The sequence below is a fragment of the Penicillium pulvis genome, assembly GCF_028828015.1.
Source record: "Penicillium pulvis strain IBT 33274 chromosome Unknown contig_23_segment0_segment0, whole genome shotgun sequence".
In the NCBI taxonomy this organism is placed as follows: domain Eukaryota; kingdom Fungi; phylum Ascomycota; class Eurotiomycetes; order Eurotiales; family Aspergillaceae; genus Penicillium; species Penicillium pulvis.
Window position 1 is genome coordinate 533,800 of NW_026643075.1, and position 19,364 is coordinate 553,163.

General features: G+C 49.7%; 7 protein-coding genes across 7 annotated transcripts; 2 read left to right on the top strand and 5 right to left on the bottom strand.

The window, feature by feature from the left end:
- Positions 1-177: 177 nt before the first annotated feature.
- On the bottom strand, positions 178-1,094 carry N7503_004471 (uncharacterized protein; the record flags this gene model as incomplete). Its single annotated transcript, XM_057064018.1, has 2 exons — positions 178-312; positions 381-1,094. 2 exons carry the CDS (start codon positions 1,092-1,094, stop codon positions 178-180), a joined length of 849 nt encoding a protein of 282 aa, XP_056921761.1.
- Positions 1,095-1,687: 593 nt separating this feature from the next.
- On the bottom strand, positions 1,688-4,002 carry N7503_004472 (WD40 repeat domain-containing protein; the record flags this gene model as incomplete). Its single annotated transcript, XM_057064019.1, has 2 exons — positions 1,688-3,129; positions 3,180-4,002. The coding sequence occupies 2 exons, from the start codon at positions 4,000-4,002 to the stop codon at positions 1,688-1,690; spliced, it is 2,265 nt and encodes a 754-aa protein (XP_056921762.1).
- Positions 4,003-5,973: 1,971 nt separating this feature from the next.
- Positions 5,974-6,363, top strand: N7503_004473 (uncharacterized protein; the record flags this gene model as incomplete). The annotated part of the gene is made up of 1 exon (XM_057064020.1): positions 5,974-6,363. The coding sequence occupies one exon, from the start codon at positions 5,974-5,976 to the stop codon at positions 6,361-6,363; it is 390 nt and encodes a 129-aa protein (XP_056921763.1).
- Positions 6,364-6,771: 408 nt separating this feature from the next.
- Positions 6,772-8,760, bottom strand: N7503_004474 (HET domain-containing protein; the record flags this gene model as incomplete). Its single annotated transcript, XM_057064021.1, has 3 exons — positions 6,772-7,240; positions 7,332-8,424; positions 8,475-8,760. 3 exons carry the CDS (start codon positions 8,758-8,760, stop codon positions 6,772-6,774), a joined length of 1,848 nt encoding a protein of 615 aa, XP_056921764.1.
- A 185-nt stretch (positions 8,761-8,945) lies between these two features.
- Positions 8,946-9,555, bottom strand: N7503_004475 (uncharacterized protein; the record flags this gene model as incomplete). Its single annotated transcript, XM_057064022.1, has 2 exons — positions 8,946-9,254; positions 9,313-9,555. The coding sequence occupies 2 exons, from the start codon at positions 9,553-9,555 to the stop codon at positions 8,946-8,948; spliced, it is 552 nt and encodes a 183-aa protein (XP_056921765.1).
- Positions 9,556-10,198: 643 nt separating this feature from the next.
- N7503_004476 (uncharacterized protein) lies at positions 10,199-12,176 on the top strand (the record flags this gene model as incomplete). The annotated part of the gene is made up of 3 exons (XM_057064023.1): positions 10,199-10,243; positions 10,310-10,853; positions 10,903-12,176. The coding sequence occupies 3 exons, from the start codon at positions 10,199-10,201 to the stop codon at positions 12,174-12,176; spliced, it is 1,863 nt and encodes a 620-aa protein (XP_056921766.1).
- A 1,925-nt stretch (positions 12,177-14,101) lies between these two features.
- Positions 14,102-17,786, bottom strand: chsF (chitin synthase CHS3; the record flags this gene model as incomplete). Its single annotated transcript, XM_057064024.1, has 2 exons — positions 14,102-14,187; positions 14,258-17,786. The coding sequence occupies 2 exons, from the start codon at positions 17,784-17,786 to the stop codon at positions 14,102-14,104; spliced, it is 3,615 nt and encodes a 1,204-aa protein (XP_056921767.1).
- Positions 17,787-19,364: the final 1,578 nt, after the last annotated feature.

The following is a 19,364-nucleotide window of genomic DNA, read 5'->3' on the forward strand; positions in this document are numbered from 1 at the left end:
ATGTTCATAGATTTCATTATCTACATAGCAACTATCTCAAGTAAGTCATCATGACTATGAGGTAGTAAGATGGTACCCCTTGTAAACCTAATGTTGCAGCTAGGCAAATAGGTAAAAAAGTTCCATCATTCAGCCTAGCTAGCTAACTAACGTCAGAGGACAGCAATGGCATCAAGCTTAGAAGAACTTCTGAGCCAAGCTAAGAAGGCTGCTAGCACCACCAGTGCCACCGATACCACCGCTTCCGCTCTTCATGTACATCTTCATAGCCATCTCAGCGGCATTGTTAACAGCAGACTGCTTGTCACCAGACTAGAGAAGAAAATAGTCAGCACAATGCATCATAGACCCACATTTAATTCAAGGAACAAGTAACTCACCATGCTAGCGCCACCAGACTGCTTCTCATCCCACAGCTTTGAAGCCTGAGACATAGCCATACCAATCAACTTGTTCTTATCAAAACCACCATCACTGGAGCTATCACTGCCACCAGTGAACATCTTCAAAGCCTGCATAGCAGCACCGGCACCAACGGACGAAGAGTCATGGCTCTGTCCCTCGGAGCTACCACCACTGTACATAGCCTGGTGAGACTGAACAGCATGCTGCTCATCAACCTCGTAATCACCCTGCTGGATCTGGCCCTTGCGGTCATTCAGGTAGGACATAGCATTGTCGTAGAGTCCGGAGTGCGAGCTATCGCCATGGTGCTCGTTGGCGTGCTGGGCAGCGGAGGAGAAGTCGTCGCCGCCGCTGTAGGACTCGGCACCGTTGTAGCGTGTATCACGGTATTCTTGCTGACCTCCATGGCCGCCTCCACCGCGGTACTCGTCGTTTCCACCACGGTATTCTTGCTCGCCGCCACGACCGCCGCCGCCGCGGTATTCATCGTTTCCACCGCGGTATTCTTGCTCACCACCACGACCACCTCCACCGCGGTACTCATCGTTTCCACCGCGGTACTCTTGCTCACCACCCTGGTGACCGTGACCGTGGCCGTGGCGGGGCTGTTCGCTGAAGTCGGCGTTTTGGTCGTAGTAGTTCTGGCCGGAGGAGCCGCCGCCACCGTATTCTTCTCTGTTGTAGGACATTTTGTGTGTGTTTGAGGGGGATTAAGATGGGATTTGGAGGGGAAAGGAAAGTAGGTGAGAGGGGGCGGGGTGGTTTATTTACGTTGAGCTCTACCATGCGATGTGGCGGGGCGAGTGGAGCCGATCCAGGTTCAGCTCCGTCCAGCTCAGATTTAATTACTTAAGAATCTGATTTGAGGGGCTGTGAAGAGTACCATGGTAACTAACGTGGGCTGTGCAGTGCATATGTACTGTGTACACGTTTATGCTATGCTAGACATCCCTAGGCATCTACGAGTGTCAGGCATGATGACGTGAGTATACCGGCCCAACTGGGAAGGGGAAATCAATAGTCTGATCAGCTGAAAAATGGGAACATGCTACGTGTGCCACATCCTATAGGTTGATTGAGTGGATACGAAATGATCGCAAATAATAATTGGATAGGACAACTAGCTTGTGTGACAGATCCGATGCGATATGCGGTATACTCTATCTGGAAAGGTAGTGCAGACATCCAACAACACCAAAAAGCCCAGGGTATCAGATGCAAGGCAGGACAAAGGAAACGAAAATAGAAAAATAAAGCAAAACAAGAAAATATGTCGAGGTGGTTAGATACGAAATTTATCGTGCTCTTCATCAGTCAAATTACGCAGGAATCGCAATTTTCTCTCTCGGGAGCTCAGCATGCATCGGTCATCTCGCTCAAGTTCTGACTCGTGCAGCCATTCATTCGGTAGATCAGCCAGTCCATAAGTGGTGCCCCATTGGCGGCGCTCATACTGCATGAACCCGCCAAAGTGGGGGTCGGTGTTCGCAACCCAAATGGCAGTGCCGTCTGGGGAGTAATCCGCGCCACCAATTTCGCCAAAGAAATCATGCACCTGGCGGCTCTGGTAGAGTTGGGCATCGATGATGGATATCCTGTCTGCTGGCTCACAGCACAGGAGTGTGCGCGGGCCACCGCCCACTGGGGAGTAGCGAAGCGATCGGTAGCCCGCAATGTCGGAGTCGATGGTTTCGAGTAGACGCCAGGTGCGCGCATCCCAAATATTGACTGTTTTGTCCTGGTTGCTAGTGGCGATGTGGCGCATGTCTGGAGACCAGGCGCAGGCGAAGCCGAAGTCGCGATGGCCTCGGAGAGGGTGGACCGGGCGGCCGGTATCGGCCTCGATGATCCATGCGTCTGGGGAGTCGCCGATCACCACGCGAAGGCGACTATCAGGGGACGTTGCGGTGCAGTTGATTGGACGGGATAGTTCCTGATCCGACAGGAAGATGTTTGTTTCGCAATCCAAGATACGCAAGTGACGATCATTCGATGCAAATACGCAGATCGGCGATCGGCCAGTCCGATTAGGAATGATATCCACGTGGTTCGTGATGCCATCATTAAAGTCCGGCGTCACCAAGCCTCGCACACCAGAACCCGTTCCATCTGACGCCTGCACCGCATACTCACCGCAGAACCCGCCTGCGATGGTCAGACCATGTGCAGACTTCATGCTGGAGATCTTGACTGCGCCAAGAATTCCCACGTCTGGGTCTGGACGACTCAAATCGATGACACTGCTGTAACAATCCAAGGCTGGAGCCCACGAGTGAATTTTGCCCCGACTGGCAAACTGGACAGTATTGTATGCCGTAACTGACATCAAGTTGCGCAATTGGAAGTGCTCAATAGAAGCCTTGTGCGCCGTGTGCATGGATTTCGCTCGGAAAAATGACTCGCTTTGAGGCAGTCGCTCCGCATGGCTAGTGTGTGCATGGTTGACGTTGTGGTAGGAAGTGTACCAAGCATCGCGAAGTGATCGAGCATCAGCCCGTTTCACTTTCAGAGTTTCGGTCCACGGAATCTGCTGAAGATCATAAAATGCGCGCCTACTTCTCTGCGGTCGGTAGATGTTTCGAGGTGGCCTCCAGTTGATCATTTTTGACAGTGGGCGAAATTGCGGGGGAATCCTGCCCTCCGAGTGGAATTCAGAAGGTACACTGCGCGATTGGACCATCCAACGATGGATGAACTCGTCAATTGTGTGATTCCGTTCAAAAGCTGGATTTGTTAGGCGTAAATTGACTATGGATATTAGTTAAAAGACTTACTGGTTGTGTGAATGATCGACGCAGGATGGGTGTCTGTGGCCTCCTGCGCTTCTTCTGCCAAAGGGCCTCCCGTGGGAGTAGTATTCTCAGGTGGCTGTGGAGCGTCCACTTCAGGGTCATCATAAGTGACATGGTCATAGAATTCGTCCAGGTTGACATCGCGCATGGAAGCCACGGGGGAACGAGTTTCTTTGCGCTGGCGCAAATATGCTTCTTCACCAGGGTAAAACTTGAGCAAGTCCTCTAGATCATCATCAGACCCAGAAGAAGGGGACGAGGCATAATCCGCAAAGGGAGGATCGTAGTCCATCATCATGTCCTTCTGCATATTGTCATGGCCATCCCTGTTTTCGATTGTAGCAATGTGTTCCCACGTCGCAGTCCGTTCAATCAGATCGTTCACGATGCTGTTCATTTCCATATCATCATCCGAAGGGGGAGACCTGGAGGAGGGCTCTGATTCAGACATGCTGTTCCCCGCTCCCAAGTACACTCCCCCGTGGTGATCTGTCTCAGAGCTATCCCAGTCGGTATCCAGCCCCATAGACTGGGGATGACGGAAAGCAGGACGAGCGCTACTTGTCATTGCACCGACGACCTCTGAAACTAGGAAAGAATCGCTCTCCTCATTCAGGGGGTATGGGTATTGTGAAACAGCAGCCAGAGCGGCCACTCCTACACTATGTAACCGCTGGTCATCTTCGGATGGTATCCCAGTCCACGGTGGGGCAGGCGAGAAAGCGGGCGAAATGTCCATACTCGAGGAAGCATCGCCAAAAGCAGGGCGCCTGCCTGTGGTCGAATCCGACGGTTCGTTATTCATACCTTGGTGAGCTGGCACTCTTGTGCTATCACATGACCCATTTCGAGGTATATTCGGGGTGCCTGAATGCACAAGGCCGGATGACGGACGAATAGGTGCAAAGTTGCTGTCACCGAGCATCGCCCGTCATAGGGGAAAAGGCAAAGACCCGTATGGAGTGATCGGAGGAAAAGCAAAGAATAAAAAAAGAAATTAAAGAAAAGGGAAATTAAAGAATGAAAAACAAAAAAAGCAAGTAGGTAAGAGAAAATGTGACAGGCACGATGCACACGGTCGATCTAAGCTGTCCGTACGTCACGAATGATTGGCAGCGAGGGGTTACACGGGCTGAAGTAGAGCTGGCGCAGGATCACGGATCAGATCCTGGTTTCCTGAGCACTGATCAATCCGCTGACACTGATGACCCCACTTTGCGTGGCGCAACTCGGCCCAAGCCGATATTGTGATGCGGGTGAGAAAGTGATGCGCGGCGGTTGAAGTCGGCGATCAGTTCGCGGGTACCGCACGAGGATGGCGCGATGGTAAGTGCAGGGAGTTGACAGGAGAGAGAGATGAGGGGAATGTGTGGGCCGTTGATTAGACGGAGTAACGGATGGGACTGAGCACAGAGGCCGTTTTTTCGGGTTAGCGCGCCGTCTCAGTTCAGAGGAATGGGGACCGTGAAATATGGATCCTTGAGTTGGAGAAATGCGGACATGCGGGAAAGAGATCATTCTGAAAAAGAAAAGATCCCAGTGTTCCCAGTGTCCCATTCAACCTCGAACCCTCGTAATTTTGCCCAGACAATAGTGTAAGGTATCAAAGCGGGGAGAAAGACTAACGCTATACTCTTAACTCCGTAGGTGATCTGATCCCAGGATCAAAAACGAGGCTGATAAGCGGGATGTAAGATGACGAAAGGGGGGTGGGGAGTGGAGAGTCCGTAGAATGCGCGCCCAACGGGGAAGATCCTGGCGTCAGGTCTGCTGCAGATGTCCGAATAAAGTTCTAGGCGACAAGGCAACCAGCAGGTGAAGGCGATGCTCAATAATTCTGGTTCTCGTGATCCCCCTTAGTCAGCCGACCGACGCGATCCGGGATCATATCACCGTGGAATAACCTCATGTATTTCGATGTAGTTCACTCAGAAAGTTAATGTAGAGTCATATGCAAAATAAATTTCCAACCCATATCCCAGACATTATTAGAAGAAACAAAAGCACAAGTAACCCATTCAACCCTGGGTTAAACCTGACTGTACTGGGCATGGAAAAGCAACTCATATGTAAGATGCAACATGATCCCCACCCAATGCAAGCAAAGGCACTAACCTAAGATAAGATGAATAAACATAGATACCAAATACAGTGAGACCGGAAAACTCGGAGCCTCGAAAATTATTGGTTGAATTCGACAGGACAAAGTACCCCCTTGTATGCGGTATAGCTCTGGCACCCCACATAACAATGGTTCGAGTGACTAGCCAATGACTCAAACTTGCGTCTAAAGTACTCTTTGCCAAAGTTTTTGCGGGGTAACTCCGGATTAAGCGCAATCTTGCGCCCAACGGTCGTATTAAACCTTGGAAAGCGTTATCTGCCTTTCCTAGTTTAAAGATAGTTAATCTAAATCTGCAAGCCTGACATTCAGCCACCTCACGTGAAGCTAGGAAACGTAACTGCTGAGTCTCATGCAGACCCCACCATTCGGCGATTTTGATTGGGTGCAATCCCAGTAAAGGAGATAAGCAAATACTCTACATGAAATAGAAAATAATAAATAGGGAATGGTCGGGGTTGAGACGTGTTGGAGGAACTTGGAGTTTTGGGTGGGGGGAAGGTGGAAGAAGACAGTACGAGAGACTTCGAAAGAGTGCTATCGTTTTAGATGACCTCGCATGGAGTAAATACCGAAATCTATGGTGTCGTCATTATTCTAGTGGTCAGAGTGTTTGTAGATATACTGCAATCCCATTCTAACGGGCGACCCACAATGACTCTTGGGCGAGATCTGCATGTCTCTGTGCAATCACTCAGCATGAACCATGATTCAAGGTACAAGAAATTCCAGATTCACCCTTCCATCGCAATAGGTGACACCACTGATAAAATTGGCGTTACAGTCAATGTCAATGGAACAGTCCACAACATGAAACAAGCTCGCAGGTATCATCGTTGGTGGCAGTATACCACCAGCCTCAATTCGTGGTTGTCCCAGTCGCGATCGTGGATTTTGCAGGTAGTCATTGACTTCGTCAACGTACCCACCACTATCAAGACTGGTCACTGGTCATCACACTGTCACCCGTCTCCTTATAGGCGCCACCCCGAAGAGAAAAGCAGAGAACGCTACCGAGTCTCTCGTGTGCGGAGTGGAGATTAAAGCATACAAAATCAAGCCAAGTGCTTTACTGGCGGATAACTCCCGGTGCTGGTCAGTAGTCGTAGTTGAGGTGCCAGTAATTCTCGGAATCTTGGATGTTGTACTGTGTTTCACAACTGAGTGGCATACATATTTCATTGCCAAAAATTAGCCGTGAGCAGTTGGCAAATGATGGTCAGTGTGGCATATAGAATGGCCGCAGATGAAACTGAATACTCAGCTGCGAGTTTGCCACATGTGTCTCCCGATTGAGTTATGTGTGTTGTGTTCGAGATACAAACAGAGTCGAGCCTTGGGTCCAGATTATAGAGCGGAGCCTGTCGTCTCGTCGTGATTCAAACCACAAGAATGGTATATTCTCCATTCTGCCGAGCTGATTGGTAGAGGCCGCGGCTCACAATTCTCGTTTTAGACTGAAGAGGCCATTTCCCTCCCTCGAACGCCTCTCGATGCGCGTGTGCAGATATGGTGAGTTGACCGACCCGTTGGTATGTGCCCTGGGCGTCGATGCAGGGCAGCAGGAGAAGCCCCTGGAGCTATGGGTGCCTCGTAATCGTAATTGAAGTAATCGTAGTCCATAATACGAAGAGGCATGAAAAACACGTCATCGCCATAGCTGGATGCGTTGCGAGCGGGAGCCGCGTGGTAAGTCTTGTAGCTCCATATGGCCGAGGTTCTCTCGCTGCCGAATCGCTCATGAAATTCTTTGGAGTCCCAGAAGATATCTGCGCCGTGATCGCAAGCTTCCAATACGTCGCCTGACATGTTCGGCTTGGGGCTCTTGTTTTCAGTCACTTTGAGAACACCGAGCGGGCCCGTGATGACGAGCGAGCCTGAGGCGACTTGACCGAACAGATCGGGCGTGATCGTCTTGATTCTGACGCTCTAGACCCGAGCCAGCCACTTGATCTCGCTAAGCTCTCTATGCCCGGTCAGTAAGCTGAGTTTTAGTTTGAATGCTAACATACCCCGAATAGAATCCGCCAGACCAGTCCTCCCACACAACTCCGCCGTCCACAGAGGCCCATGACCAGGAAGGACGGTCGCGGGTCCCGTCTCTCACCACCGCGGGCGATGGCAATTCCACTTTCCACAATAATTGGTGTTCCAAGTCCTTCCTCCAAAGCCCCGCCTGGTATTGGCATTTCGTGACTCGGGATATAACCTGTGCCATTCCCGCGATGGCGACAAGCTTGTCGCTCGTATATGAAAGGTTACATTCCGTGTATGCTTTGACAAGGTCGCACCAATTTTGCTGTATGAAGCTCATATACTTGTAACGAGGTGGCTTCAGATTTGTAGGGGAGATGGTCTCGTCCCACTGTCGAATCTCAGCTCTGGTTCGCCGTGAGAGACGAAGCTCGTCGAGAAGACCGGCTTCGAGGCCTGCTAGATCATAGGGCTGAAAATCGGACGAGAGGGAGATTTCGGCGATCGAATTCCGGCGAAGCCCAATTTCATGCCACTTGCCCGAGTTAATGTCACCAAAAGTCTTTTGGTCACCCCAGATTGCAGCCAATTCGCGGTGAATTTCATCATCCAGCTTATCTTGTCGATCCTGCTCGCCCTTCAGCTGCTTATATAGTTTCATCGCCTTTGTGTTCATTTTATATGTCGACAAAAAGCCTTTTTCTCGGCGCCGGATGGTGCCTGTGAGGAAGCCGTCTTGGAAGACTTCATTGCAAGCCAGCTGGCGACACTCCCACGCTATCTGGGTTTTGCCGAAATGGATCGTTCTGGGAGACAGTGCGCGCTCTTGAATCACCCAACCTCTCTTCCCTAATGGCGCGTCGTCGACTTCGTGTTTCCAGGAATACATGTCAAAGAGAAGATAGTTGCCAGGTTTCATCGAACTGAAGTGACTATAATCTTCACTCGGCGTACCATTATTCTTTATGACGATGTGGATTGGGTTGAGCAGCGCGGTATCTCGCTCTCGGGAAAGTCCCCGTGATCCTTCTTCCGAGCCATCTGCCGCTATATTCAGATGGCAGTAAGAGTAGACGTCGCACATCGTCGCTGATTCTGTTTGCCAGTCTTCCTCTGAGTCCTGAAGTATGCCTGTGTGGAGTTAGATCAGGTCACATGCGGCAGGATGTCGGCTAGCTTACACAAAGAGTCAATCCAGATATACCAGATATCCAAGGCGACTGAGACATCGATAGCATCGCGGAAGACGGGGGATATCTCCTTCAGTGGGATTCGCTCACGGTACTGAGCTATCTTGGATTTTTTAAGTTTGATAGGCATGAACGAACCCCAGCAGTGACTCAGAGTTGCGTATCTGATGGCATGGCTAATATCATCACGGTACCTCAGCCGAATCGATATCTTTCCCGCCCCGTCTCTGGTGATCTCAACCAGGCGGGATGGGCTGAAGTCTGTGCTGGAAGACATATTTCTGCATGCTTCATGGCCTTCACAATCTTTCAGCCATTTCTTGATCTGCTTTTCGCTATCTTCCAGTCGTGTAGAACCAGGGAGTTGCACAGTAAAGGATGGTGTTTGCGGGTTTCCTTAGTTGAAATTAAGCCGGGCATTCGAGAAGTAACATGGCAGACAAAAGAGACCCGAGAAGATGGTCACTTAGCTGCGTCCTTGTCCTTGAACATTTGAAACCCAAACCTTGCTGTCTGCAGCGCTGCCGAGAGCTGTCTGGTCGGCCTGAAGATGACATCCAGTACGCCCATGAAGAAGCCCTCTCGAGGCACAAACCAAAAATCAAGATCGATATAGCGCTCATTGTGGAACTCTGGTGCCCAAATGTGGAGGAGCGCATCACACAGGCGGCAGCCCGAGGCGTTCGCCACGTCCACGCGAAGACGGCCCGTCCCTTCCTGCCCCTCTGCCAGGAACACACCTTGGCAGTTTTCGCACACCACGTCAGGTTTCTGAACATGTCAGCAGAGGTCTGAGCTATGGATCTCAGGCGAGACAAGTTCTACTGACAAACCTGGCTTCATCAACAGGATTGTCTGCGCCTGGCGAATCCGACCTCGTGGTCATCTCGCGGTGCCCGAGGCCGAGGCTGAGCTCCGAAGTCGCGTCCCAACTTTCGACAGGTAACGAGGCTGCGTCATATTCTCCAGAAGAAGGATCAACCTCCACGTCATTATCATCTGCTTCATTTTCTTTTATTTCGTCTTCTTCCTGCAAATTGGATAGCGCAGCGAATCTGCCGTAGCCGTTCATCTCTGCTAACTTAGTCTCGAGTTTCAAATAGGAGTGACGGTGGCCGAAAACCCAGGAAATAGATGAACGCTTGGTCGGGCTTCAGGACAACACACGGACCAGACTTTCACTTCGCAATGTAGATGCAGCAACATGAAATCGTCTTTGGTTTTTTAAGGCAGCCCTAATTTTAGGGGGGCTGTGCAAACGCCTCAACTCAATCTGGGCTGAGACTTCACTACGAGGGTCGTAGAAGAAGCCTTTGCTTTTGCAGCCAAGGCTGGCAGCGACGTACTGAAGGTGGCGCTACGGTCAGCATTGGCAAGAGCAGCCGAGCCCCTGCTTACCTTACCTAGCCCTCCCTAGCAGACCAGTGAGCTTAGGCTATGAACTAAATGTTATGGCCTAAGCGTAGGCTAAAATTTGTCCTTGCCCTTGTATAGGATTGAATCATGATTGGAAGACATGTTTGCATTTGTTAGAGAGAGGTTGGGACTTATCAGTTTATGCCAAGCCGTACGAGCCTTCGAAGATCCGCTCCGAGAAGGCGCTAGTACGGCTCGAACGGACTTAGTATTTTTCGGACCCCTTCAAGTCATCTTTAATCCAAGGCCGATTCCTCTCTTTCTTTTCATGTGGATGACGAGTAGAAAAGTTGAAAATAATGGACCGCTTGCCAAATGAAATTCTGGAACAGATATGCCTTTACGTACGTCGCTTCTCGCGTAAATCACCAGGTATTTTCAATTTGAGCTGTGATGCTGACGAGCATTAGCTCCAAGACCCTCACTATGGTTCACGCAGGGATCTGTCCTCCTTCAGCCGGGTCAACCGCGTCTGCTACACGACTGCGGCCCCAATGATATACAGACAACTTACTCTCAAATTCTGGGATATGGAAAGCCTGCAAGCCGCCGTCTCTGAGGTGACAGAAAGTGCTGGAGGACGCCATTTCATGAGATACGCCCGAAGGCTGGGCATTTTGTGTCTCACGGCGCCATTATTAAGAATGGCGGAGGAAGAAAGCTCCAAATGGAAGTTAGAGCCCTGGGCAACAAACCTGATCACCTACAAGGAGCCGGCCACGAAAAACAGTTTTTTGGAGCATTACTTGTACTGGTGCAACCAACATCCGAACATGCCTATCCTGATAAATCGTACCAATGCTATCCGTCGGGACAGAAGCTGGGAATCAATCGAGTCTCTCATTGTCGGCTTGCATCGCCTGGAGCAGCTTGACTTTGTCACTCGCAATGAATTCACAAGTGGCTTGGAGCAAGCTGTATCCCGTCATCATCCAAACTGTCGGGTGGATCTTAGTACCGGGAAACAACAGGTTGCATTTAGTATCCTTGATACGGACGCTAGCCCCGCACCACAACTGGGCCAATCACGAGTTTAGTATCGATGTTCTTCAGCTACCAGGCCTTCACACTCTTGCTGTCAGCCTCGTCCGCAATGAAAGTCAATCAACAGCAAGCGAGGGCCTTGACGATATGCTACCATTCCTTGTGACTGCTCCAGGATTAAGGCATCTCATTTTAGAAGACGAGACTAACAGCCATGGAATCCCACTCACTCGGCTGAGAGAGAAATGGCAAAGCTTGCTGAATGCTCGCCCAGCCACGAATTTTTCTAGACTGGAATCCATTACGTTTTCTGCGGCCGGGCTATGTGAGAATATACTTATTAAACTGGCGGCTATTGGGAATCTTTCTAACCTTCGATCACTCCATATCAGACGTGTATATGATCCGATAAACTTGGTGAACATCGCCAAGCTTTTCCCGAATCTGAAGCGACTTTTTATTGATCCAAACCCCAAGGGTCGGCCCGGGATGCATCTTCAATCTGATCATGACGATTCAATCGCCGCTATAATAGCATTTGCACCCTTGAATTACCTTTATATCTACGGGCTTCGCAGCGCTGAAAACTTACATCGGATCGTCGAACGCCATGGTTCGACTTTGAAAGGGCTAATTATAGCACCGTCTACCATAGGCCTTCCGCGATATCCCAGATTCGATGTTTTGGGCATCCTCCAGCTGGCTAAGCTCTGTCCAAACTTGGAGGAACTACGTCTCCAGATCAAGAGATCAACGGGCAGTAAAGAGGAGTGTGAGCTATATAAAGCTCTCGGGCAATTTTTGAACCTTCACAGCCTCGTGCTGGATCTTCATTTCGATGCCCGGCCACGGCCCCCATTATTCCATATTGATACACAAGACCTAACCGTGCTTCGCAAAACGCTCATCAATGCGGCCATGGACGAGAAGCTCGCTCTTGGCATTTGGAACATGATCAACACCAACGGATCCTCTCGCCTGAAGTACCTTCGGGTTGTGCCATTTGGAGCTTACAATTTCTCCACGCCCGAGACCTACCTACTTGATTGCTTTGCGAAGTCATACCTGGTCACACGATACAACTTTCACAATCCTGGATCACCAAGTATAGAGGAGATTGGGAAGAGGGCGCGAGAGATACGACATCACAAGAGGATTTATTCTGAAGAGGAGACGTTCCGGCTCCCTGAAAGACTTACGCTGCTTCTCCATGACATCTGGCCGGAGGTGCCCCAGGGAAGCGATTGGTGGTCTTGCTGGAGTAGTTTCCCTTTGGAGCAAGACCCTACTTGAATATGCCACTTGTTAGAACTTTCAGCATGAAATCAGCTTGAGCAACTTTGCCTTAACATTGCCAAATCGAATTTCAATTAGGAGCGCAATTAGTCTACTATTGATAGAGAGAACAATGACTCTTGAGATGCATATTGCCCTTAGCAGGATGTAATCGAATTGGTGATGTAGGCAAATCACATATCAAGGAGCATGAGGCAAAGGCAACACGAACATGAAGAAATATAGAACACATAAAGCAGTATCAACAATGTCTTTCTTTTCTTATTGCTTTTCCACCAGTCCCAAATCTTCCTGCAAGTCAACGAAAATCCATGGCTCATTCCATTCTGTTTCGATTTTGGCCAGTGCTTCTCCACCGCATGCCTGTTGTTGTGAGCCTGTGGCTTGTGCCTCCACACCACATTGAGAAGATATCGGAAATGGCCCAGATATAGCTGCATTTGTCCTGACATGAAGCTTTGATCAAGCTGGGTATTGTCTGTTTAGACGGGACATTGGCGGACGAGAAGGACCGGCGAGGTGGACAGATTGTAGAGTGACGAATTCAAGCATTGCGTTCCAAGAGGGATCAAGCTTAGGAGGAAGTAGTGGCTTTCCAGCAGATTCGATTGTTGTGGAAGCGGATTGTGGAGTCAATCCGGAGAAGGACATCTGGGAGGGCTTGAAAATGGTCAACGAGCGGTCAGAGTAAATTAAATTGCAAAGATACCTTGGACTCGTCAGAGCAAGTTTGGAGGGGTTGGTGATCAGCGTGATCAGCTTGTTGACAAAGGGGCAAGATGTACATAAGTTGATGTCAAACATGATGAGATTGATAGATGCATTGAAAGGTGAAAGTTTCAAAGCAAGGAGGAAGAATAAATTTCAAAGTGGACTTGATATTTGGATACTGAAGAGAGGAGCTCGGAATTGCTAGAGAAAGAAGGAAGAAGGAAGTTCAAGATGGAAGATGAAAAGTGGAATTTGGAAATTTTGGAGGAGTGATGAGGAAGGAAAAAGGATGAAAAGAGTACAAGCAAAAGTTGAGGCTATATATATCCGGGGGAGGGAGGAGGAGATTGAGAGCGTCCCAACATCACACTTTACATCCCAGCATCACACTTTATACCCCAAGATCACACTTTATATGAATCCACCAATCACGCGAAACGTCATAGAAAACGCAGGATCACCCTTTAGACCCAACATTCACATTTTGGTGATCTTGGATGTTGTTCGCATGAAATGTCGATCCTCGTGCATCCCATTCAAGATCGATCATTATATGAAGCTTCACAACATCAGTACTGGGATCCCGCCAGACTCGATTGGGAAAACCGGCCATATTATCTTGTATTCCTTGCTATGTTGGTCATATTGGCCGAGTGCCCCTAGAACTAAAGCCTGTATCTACAGCACAACCAGCCCAATGTTAGGCTTGGTATTGGTACCATGCTATAGATACTCGAGTCATCATCAAATATCTTGAACTAATTGCGAGACAACCGTAAGATCGGGGTAGAAGGGCTTTAAGGACACCAACATTGCACACAATGATAACCTAGAGCATATAGACGAATAAAGCATTCAGAAGCTTGCAAATGAATATAAATATGAAGGAGACTTTTATATCACATAAAGGCTCAGCCCACTTGATTCAAATTCCCACTGTACATTAATAGAACCAATTTGGAAGAATAGTCAGGGTAAAAAGGTAAACAAAGCAACCTTCAGTCACACTCAAGCCCATAGTAATAGCACACATGCACATAAGATATAGGTCGTAGAGTCGTGCAGAACCAAGTCCAGGTATGAAAAGAAAATTGACGAAAGCTCATGAACGCCTGACCCGAGATTCGGTATGTAAGATATGAGAGTAGATCACAGTCGAAATTGACACTAAAGAGAGGAAAAAAAGAAAATAAACGGAAACGGAACGCTCATTAATAGTCTGAATATGTGTCGTGATGTGAGTACCCATTGGCGGGTAGGTTTGGTTGAGCCCAGACGCTGTTTCGTTGTCGTCGTTCTAGAATAACAAAGTTAGTTTTAAATTTACCAAACGGGAGAGCAAGGATGTCGATTTAACTAGAGCATACCTCTTTCAAAATCACGCCATCGCTTCATCGTGATTTTCGTGCTGTCGAATTCACCCTCAGCACCACCGTGTCCCTTGTCCTTCTCGCCAGCAGTCTTCCGGGTATCACCCCAACTGAAATCGTCGAATTTCCAGAAGGCATAGGTAGGAAGAACGAAGTTCCAGATGGGTAGAGAAGCAAGGTAAATAAGCATCCAGAGAACGTAGACAAGGCGGTGAGCTGTGACGACGATCAAGACACCAGGTAAACCCAGAATCAAACCAAGTAGAACGAGCGGAATAATCTGGACTGGTTTCCTGACGATGGATGAAATGATGACGTAAATGGTGAATGAGATGGCGGCGGGGAGAACTAGTGTTCCGACTAGTTCGATGAAGATGACGAATTGCATGCTGAAGCAGAATGTACCGCATAGATCGCGAACCAGGACTAGTTCGAACAGGTTGTGGACTGTACTGTTGATCCAGCGACGGCGCTGGGAGAGCAGGACCATGAATTCGTCGGGAACAACTGTTTTGCAGACGGCCTGAGGGACGAAAATTTGTTTGCGCTTCGGGAAGGTTTTGAGCATAAGGGTGGTCAAGTAGCGATCCTCACCGAGGAGAAGCAGGTTCTTCTTGTGGAGGGTGTCAACCACGTTCTCCGAGTAGTGTTCCACAATATCCGGGTTGGCTAGAATGGGAACCCAGTAGTTCTGGCCACCCTTAGGAGCTTTGATGCGGTACATGGAGAAACATCCAGGCAGACAGGTAACACCACCGAAGACGGACTCGAAAGATTTGGCTTGGTGGTGGGAGATGAAGTATTCGAAGACTTGGATCATGGTGACCCAACTGTCGGTCTTATTGGCAATCTTGGTCTCTCCACACAGACCCATGATCTCTGGGTCCTTGACCATAGCGGAGACCATGTGCGTCAAGCTGTCGGGGAATACCTTCGTATCGGCATCAACCATCAGAACGACCTCGTAAAAGTCTGGGGGAAGACCTGTGACATTCCACATGCCGTTGAAAATCTCGAACTCAAGCTCAGTCATACGTTCATCAAACATGACCTTCTGCAAGAACGACATGAGGATGATTTGACTGTCTCGCTTGCCACGGTTACCAGGCTTGGACTGAGTAGATTCGGCAGGGGTACCGCACTTCACAATCACCATCATGGGAACACGCTGCTGCTTCTCAGGGGGAACCATAGAGGTCTCACCATAGTCGTAGAATCCAGTATAGACCTTTGCCATGTTGTGTCTCTTAGAGCCCGTAGCTACGGCAACATATGAAAATGGTTGAACCTCATCCGGGGGAACCACATGGTCTTTCACCATGCCAAGCACAAAGTCTGGAGTGGAGTAGTCTTCTCCCTTACCCTTGATGATACCATCACAGATGACAAGAATTGTCTTGTGGCTGTTCGGGTAATCAGTAAGAGCGACGGAGTCCAGAGTACTCCGAATACCCTCTTCACCCTCGGAGTAACATGTAACCAAGCAAAGTGCATGCGCCAAAGGGTAGCCAAACGGCTGCCACTCAGGCGGGGGCTGAGGAACAACAGATTCATGAATGAATCCAGCGGGACCAGGAGCATCGAAATCAGGGACAGTGGAAAAGCCAGGGTCGTGGGAGCCCGGGCCAATTAAACTGGTCCTGCTCGCTGCAGGATTCCGAGAATTGTCCGCACTCAGAGTACCGCCACTGCTGTTGTGACTCGTCTTGTACATGGTTCCAGTGGTGGTTGAGCTGGGCATAAGCCGGGAAGTCGAGTTCTGGCTAGCCATTGTTACATAGTTCGACCGTTGTTTACCACCAGCACCGGTGGATCCACTCATGACGTATGGGCTGGAGAAACGAGATGTGGTCGGCAAGAAGCTGGCACGTTTGCTGAGGCGGTCGGTAATTGGAGGATCAGGTATGCGAGGTGCCGGTCGGTAAATATCGTTGGACCAGTCTTCGATCTGTTGGTTACGAGTCCTGGCATCAGAGCTCATACTCGTCCTATCCGCAGCGAACTTCTTGGCCAAGAACCACTGGAACAACACGGCGAAAGCAAATTTGACTACAACAATGGACAGAATGAAGATCAAAGACACGTAGAGTACTACTTTAGAAGCAATGCATCCCACGGTGTCTGTGTCAATACTGCCCACTTTGATGATCTGCGTCAAACACTGTCCAAGCTTCTTCTCATCTCCACCCTGCAGGTAGTAAGTCAGATCAACTCCCCGAACATCTGGATTCTCGCGAAGTTGGTCGAACTTGGCAGGATACGAGACCTGGCTCGTGTTGAACCAGCGCAGAAGATCCAAGTCCAGGACGCTGCCCGAGTACACAGCGAGGTTCCGGCTCTTATTCTTCGTGTCTTCCCAAGTGAAATACACATCGCCTGATGGGCTGAGCTTCCAAAAGGGTTTCCGAGCAGCGGAGCTGGTATGGCACGCCCATCCCTCGTAGTAATTGTCTGTCTTATTAGGCTCGGATGAACCATCCTGGTTGAAAGCATTGCAAGGGAAGTACCATCCTAAATCTCCGTTAGAGTTGGTGGGAACACCGCCACCATCCACGGCAGTGATGAGACCCTTGCAAGCACCATTGACTTCCTGGAAGAAAAAACTGCCATCCTGACCACCATACTTGTGCGGTAAATCGTATAGAACATTAGTGTCCGCAGGAATCCCTTCGGCGGCCGGGTGCTCCGAGTTCTCCAAGTTGTAGGCCTGACCATGGAAGATCATATAACCACTGCCGACCTCGTTGATTTTCAATCGCGTTGGAGTGGTTCCACAGACAGTTGCCGTGAATCCGAAAGTCAAGAAACCGACAAACGCGGCGATCATCAAAATGATACTGATAAGGCCGATCTTCTCCCGCCAGGCCGTCCGCTGTTCTCGCTGCGGCATGCCACAGCACCTGAGCAAAACATCTGGCACCAAACAACTGATCAATGCACAGTAAGTGGTCCACAAGTCTGGCGGGCGCACCGCCTCCATAGCCTTTTGTCGTTTCCTATCCTCGAGGGTGGGCTTTTTCGAAATCCGGCGCGAAGACCTCTTCTTCTTCTTTTTGGAGTGTTGTCGGCTCGGCCCCCGCTCCATCGCTTTATTCACATTCCCCTGCCCATACATCTCCCTCGATTTCATGTCCATGCTCTTGGAGCTATTCGTCTCGGCCTCGCCATCTCGGTCGAGTAATGGGTCCTCTCCGGTCGTGGATGGGTGGGTATTCATATGATGCGACCGCTGGCGATAGTGGTAATTGGGGTGGTCGGAGTCGACATGGCGACGTTCGGGTTTGATGAGACTTTTCTTGCGCCTGACGTCGCCGCCCCGCTCCATGCGATCGTCGTCGGTATCGGTCGCTCGCCGGTGGCCATGTGAGTGTCGGCGACGATGTCGGTGGGAAGTCGGTGTGGAAGTCGGGTTGTCGCTGTAGTCACCCGTGTCGGTGTCCCTGCGACGCCGCCTTGAGGGTTCACGGAAAGCCCGCACCTCTTCGCGCCGAGGCGAGGCCTTGCCTGGCCTCTGCGGCAAAGACATGGTGCTATTGGGGCTGGGTTTAGTTCTTCTGGTAATAAGTATCGGAATTTTGGTCGCACTCACTTCTTAGTACGTCCCGGTCATGTACTGCAGGTGAATGGCCTCGGAATGTTCAAAAAGTCGCTGTGTTGGTTGGTTGTCTAGTGCATATCCGAGGATCAACAAAGCCTGTCTTCCGGATCTCCGCACGAACACAACTTCGATGCTGGTACTTTGTATGTGCAGGTAACGCTGCTAAATGGACGAGGATGAGAGCGTTTAGTCGGTCTGTTTCTCTCGATTCTTGACGGTCGGGCAGTTCGATGAGCGTCACAGTCACAAGCTGCGGTCGGCCGGTGCGACGGTGGAGAAATAAACAAAGGTCCACTCAATCTCACGGGGTCGAGAACGTCGAATCAAAAACGAGCGGATCGACCCGAAGGGTTCAGATTAACGAAGGTGACTTTGGTACAAAAAATAAATTCAGGAGCAAAAAGATGTCCACCCGATTTATTCCAAACAGGTCTACGATACTGGTCTTATGATCTTGGTACCGAAGTACCTTTGGTACCGGAATCTTACTATTGAGTGACTTGCTCCTCGCTTGGAACAATGAGGAGAATTTCCCCCCTTAATCATTAATTTGTCGCTAGGGGCAGCATCCGGGGTGCATCACCAATAAGCACATCAGCCAAAACATAACCAACCGCAGTGATTGGTACAAATAGACCAGTGGGTCAGACCCGAGGTCAGGGACCAAATGGAGCAAATGACCGTCCACAATGCCTAGACACTTGGCTCCATTAGGTTTAAACCGGACTTTTTCTCTTTCAATTCTAAGACGAAAAGGAACTTCTGCCGAGCAATTTGCTAGTCTCTGCTTACAGTCACGGGGTCATCGACTTTTTTTTTCTTGGATTTCGTGCTATTTTCAGATCGCGCCACTGGTACAGTACCCTGTCTCGCTTGGGTTGCACAATGGTATTGGCCATACTGGCAAAATACACGAAATCAATCCGACTGTTGACACCTTTTCATAAAGTGAGTTAGTGATATTATGCCAAGCTCTATAAGTGAGCCACAAGGACCCTGCAGAGTACGGTATACATATGCTTTGTCACATTTAATCGCCACCGCTCAGTCCATAACCAGAAGTACGACTCGAGGGGTATTCAATATCCTAACAATCATTCCCGCCTTACAGATATATTTTTTTTATGCAATGCCGGTTGAAGCACCGTCGTGAGATCTATCAAATTCAAGGCATCGTGAAGACGATGAGCCCTGCAGTTCATGAAAGAGAATCCCTGTCCTGGATCAGGGGTCAAAAGCCCGTGCACAGTGCACCGTAGATCGAAATGGCGGACGATCACAGCGGGTCTACACCAACTGAACGACTCGACATAAAAATGATCCATACAAGAACTGGAAATATTATGGACTTTCTGATGGTTCTGTATATGATCCAACCGAGTCTCCAGGTCAAGTTCGGATCTGCTAGGAATCCACCATCCCTTGTGCGATGGTCGGCCTGTGCAGCGCATGGGAGCCATGCCCACGTTCGTTCGGACTGGAATGTGCATCTGACAGAGATCAGAT